The sequence below is a fragment of the Protopterus annectens genome, chromosome 1.part1 (genome assembly GCF_019279795.1).
Source record: "Protopterus annectens isolate FY-2018-M chromosome 1.part1, PAN1.0, whole genome shotgun sequence".
NCBI classification, from domain to species: domain Eukaryota; kingdom Metazoa; phylum Chordata; order Ceratodontiformes; family Protopteridae; genus Protopterus; species Protopterus annectens.
Genome location: NC_056726.1, coordinates 1170231698 through 1170236467, shown reverse-complemented (window position 1 = coordinate 1170236467; position 4770 = coordinate 1170231698). Strand labels below are relative to the sequence as shown.

General features: G+C 40.4%; 1 protein-coding gene across 1 annotated transcript; it reads left to right on the top strand.

The window, feature by feature from the left end:
* Nucleotides 1-1304: 1304 nt before the first annotated feature.
* On the top strand, nucleotides 1305-2170 carry LOC122809194 (claudin-4-like). The gene has a single exon (XM_044080504.1). The coding sequence runs from the start codon at nucleotides 1418-1420 to the stop codon at nucleotides 2039-2041; it is 624 nt and encodes a 207-aa protein (XP_043936439.1). The 5' UTR covers nucleotides 1305-1417; the 3' UTR covers nucleotides 2042-2170.
* The last annotated feature ends 2600 nt before the right edge of the window (nucleotides 2171-4770 follow it).

Genomic DNA, 4770 nt, shown 5'->3' with positions numbered 1-4770 from the left:
TTTCATGTTCCCAAACTGTTGTAGTGCTACCCAGATCTCCTGAACGTGGGTAGGAGATTTCTACAGTAAAAGGACTACCCTGTCTACTGAGGTCACAGACCAAACCATACTCATAAGATCAATATCCCTGTCTGTTTCCTCTTGGAATCTATTGCAGATATTTAGTGCCAGTGTTTCTCCATCAAGATAAGGCTTCATTATGTTAAGATGGTAGAGTCTGTGCTTCCACCTTATGGCCGACAACATAGCTATGAGGTTAACATCACTTACATTTTTTACAACAGAGAATGGACCATCACATTCTGCTGCAGTTTATTGTGCCAAAGAGGAATAAGTGTCATCACTTTCTACCTATCTGAATACTGTCCATCCCTGGCTGACCTTTTACTGCTGTTGTGCTTGTGCTGGCTGTTTTTGTGCCATACCCATAAACTCCCTAAGCCTAGTCTTGAGGTTTAGTACATATTCTGCTAGAGATTCCTTGTGGGAATAACAGGCACCTTCCCACTCATCAGACCTTAAATTGAGGGACCTCCTCACCACGTGACCATACAGCAACTCAAAGGGTGAAAATGCTCAGGCTTCTTGGAACACCACTATATATAAAAAAAAGAGATGGGCTAGGCATTTCTCCCACTCACATTTGAGCTGGTTTATGAATGCAGCCAGCATGGTCTTTAGTGTAGCATTAAACCTAATCAAAACGTGATAGGTCTAAGGGTGGCGGGGGTAGTCTTGAAATGCTTTATCACGCAATGCTTCACAAACAGGATAATAAGAATGACATGAAATTGGCACATAAATCCTTCGATATTTCTCTTGGGAAGATCTACCCCACTGAAAAAAGTCTAAGAGCATTTGCCACCTTCTCTGCGTCAGTGGGGGACAGAGCCACAATGCCTCAGGGTATCTGTCAGAATAGTCCACCATCACCACCAGGATATACCTCTTACCTGTGGAACTTGGGGTAGTAAGCTACCCTACAATAGCCATAGAAACTCTCAGAAATGGTTGCCCAATAATGAGCAAATGCATCAAAGCAGCTTTATCTTTATCTTTTTGTATGTTTGATTCCCATATGGTCTGATATGGAATATTATGGGCTGTAGCTAGAAGTGTCCATTAGTAGGCTGTTGCTACTACCATCTGTTGTATCACTTTTGTCTCTGACTCTCCTTCAGTAGTCCACCCTCAGTACAATAACCCTTTATCCCAGTATATGGACTATCCCTACCCTTGAGGATCAGGAGTGTGCTTGGCTATTTCCCTAAAGTTATATAAAATATATATGTGAGTATGTGAGAGAAATGATTCAGCTAAAGCAGTGATTCGAAACTGCAAAGAAGCTACCTTTTTTATGCCCATAAGGTATTCCATTTCCATTTTAGTTAAGTAGAGGTCGTGTTCATCACACAAAATGGCATCAGCTGGTTTGCAGATCCTTGGCATGGCTCTGTCAGTGATTGGTTGGATTGGCGCTATTGCATGCTGTGCATTACCCATGTGGAAGGTCACTGCTTTCATTGGCCAAAGCATAGTGACTGCTCAGACAATCTGGGAAGGCCTAAGGATGAACTGTGTAGTACAGAGCACAGGACAGATGCAATGCAAGATGTATGATTCTATGTTAAATTTGCCACAAGACCTTCAAGCAGCCCGTGCTCTGACCATTGTGGTCATTATTTTAGCCATCATTGGAGTCTTTGTCGCCATTGCTGGAGGGAACTGTATCAACTGTGAGGAAGATAAGAACACCAAGGCCAAGATCTGCATAGTGGCAGGGATTATCTTTGTCGTGTCTGGTGTACTTCTGCTTATCCCAGTCTGCTGGACTGCAAATGTTGTCATCCACGATTTCTACAACCAGTTAGTGCCTGCAGCCAATAAGAGGGAGCTGGGAGCTTCACTCTTCATTGGCTGGGCAGGTGCTGCACTGTTTCTGATTGGAGGGGGCCTCCTGTGCTGTAATTGCCCAAAAAAGGACAAGAATTACTCAGCAAAATACACTGCTAGCAAAGCAAGTCAACCAAACTATGTGTAACCCATGCCCTACTATATATAGCTAATCAGGAATGGACTCTGGAATATTCACAATTTCTTTGTGCCTTTAAACATCTGAAAAATGACAATTGGAGCCACTGTTTGTGGCAGTGTTGTACCTCCTAAAGGTGCAGACATCTTTCTAAAATATATTCAAGAATTAAAAGAACATTTCCAAAATAATGTATGTTTTAAAGAAATGAGGCTGCCTGCTAAGTGGGGCCTGTTCTGTCTCCACGAGACGCTGTGCTACAAGGTCAGACCACAGTACTGATAATAAAGATCTGTAAAATTCAGTCACTATCCTGACATGATTGTATGACCCTGAGCATATTGTATGACCTTCAGTAATTTTGTATCTCTGTAGCTTCAAATTAGTGATGAAGGGGAGCTTTTGGGAAGGAGTTTGTTGCCATACTCTGGTGCATTGCCTTATGGTGAGGTAAAGTGTGTAACAGGAACCTGATAGCAGTCATACTGATGAGTTACGATTTTCCCAAGTGCCCTTTGTTTACTTTAATAAAGAGGGCACTACTCATTCAGTCTTACATCTCCTGCTACTGGGAGCTTGGCGGGTCATGTTCGGCTACGTAACCAAGGCTTTCATTGTCATCAGTCTTACATCTCCTGCTACCGGGAGCTGGGCGGGTCATGTTCGGCTATGTAACCAAGGCTTTCATTGTTGCCAATCTTACATCTCCTGCTACCGGGAGCTGGGCGGGTCATGTTCTGCTATGTAACCAAGGCTTTCATTGTCGTGTTATTTTAATTAACTGTCTGGGCCGTAGAGAAGCACAGCAGAGACCACAGTGATATGTTGCATACATTAATTTCAGACATGAATAATATGGGTATAATGTATGATGAAGCACATATATTGTATAATTAAAAGTCATTAATATTTTGAAATTATTATAAAATCAGTTTGATGCTAAAAGGCTGTTAACTGTGTTTTGTTACATCATTGCTTGGGCAACAACCTCGCTTGTTTCCCTGCTTACGGTTTGTTAAATAATCAAGGTCAGTAAGATCTAAAAAGTAACTGCTTGGTCTCATCTCATAAGTGAATGTGTAGTCATGTCTTATTTCCACAGTAGTTAAATGAGAACATTTTTGCTACACCACTATGTAGGTATTCTCTTTGTGTGAGACCGGCCCTAGTAGACACAAGGTACATGCTTTGATTCTTACCTTTGGAAGGGAAATTGGCTAGGCTTAAAATGGCTCACAAGGGCAGCTAACCAAGTACTTACCTATGAACCTATATCCACTATTTTCTGTTCTCCCTCTAAAGGAAGTCTGGTATCTTATGACAGTGATTCCTCAAATTCAGGCTTGCCACTATCACCTAACTCTCTTGTTGAAATATCCCATTCTAAGAGAAGGACATTACCTTTCAACAGCTGTAGCTTAGATTCAGACATGCTGGTACCAATCAGCACCTCTTAAATAGTGATATATTCAGCCTTGTAGGAAGTAACTTAGTCCCCTCCCTCTGCCTTCCTCACATACTTGCCTCCATGTCCAGCTGTATGTAATCACATGCACACAAAGTGCTGCATTATCAAAACAACCTCCAATTAAAACATCTACTGGGATATCATTGAACACTATCATCTGCTTGTTTCCTTGATCCTCTCCCCAGTCCAAGTAATCTCTGACCAGTGGTACATGAAAAGTTGGCCTTCCAAATGCCCTAACTGCAGTGTACTATCTGGCCAATATTGCACCCTTTAAACCACTACAGGATTAACGATAGTTATGTCTGATGCTGCACCTCTCTTGCAGTAGTCTCTCTCCCCTCCATTAGGACAGGGTCAAACTCTTGTAGTATTTTATTGCAGTGACTGTCTCCAGGAAATCATAGTGCTACCACTGCTTGCACCCTCCTGTGACTTATGCTCCTTGCCGTGTCTTAATAGATATTAGTACTGTACATGCCACTTTGGCCATGCTGAAAAAAAAAAAAAAAAAAAATATATATATATATATATATATATATATATATATATATATATATTTATCATTGATGAAATAAGACTATAACATATAACACATAATAAATAAAACATCATAGTAATAATACAAAAGAAAGGAATATAAAAATCTTTACCATTGTAAAACATAACGCATTGAATTATAGTGAATTAAAAAGATGTTGCAGCAGTCCTGTCCTTTAACCTATTCAATCGAAAACGCATTTGCTTAGAATGAACAGTCCCTGAAAATGAAGTCACTTCTGCATCAGTGTGTCTATCCCCAGATACTGATCCCTGACTTTTCTTCGGGCTTTCATCAATTTAAGTTTGGGTCTTCTGCAGTCATGGGCTATTCTGACCTTCCTGTATGTTTGTAAATTATTAATTCTCACCATGTCTCCTCTCCATTCTATATCATCCTTCTGTTCTCTAGTTATTATATTTCTGGCCTCACTGTCATCAATACAATTTGTCATTTTTCTTGTTCTTTGAAAACTTCAAACTCTCCTCATATAACAAACAACTCATGGCTCAAGGACACCACAAACAAGAATTGTACTCAATAAATATAAGCTTTCACGTAACAGTGCTTCCCCAGATATATTAAAATGTTTGAGTGTAAGAGCAGCGACTTCTAAATACATTCACTCTAAGCATCACACAACCAGACTCAAGCAATGAGAACAATGATTATATAACACATCTAGACATAGCTGCCAACCTCTTAGTGCAAGAAATCTGGACAAAGCCT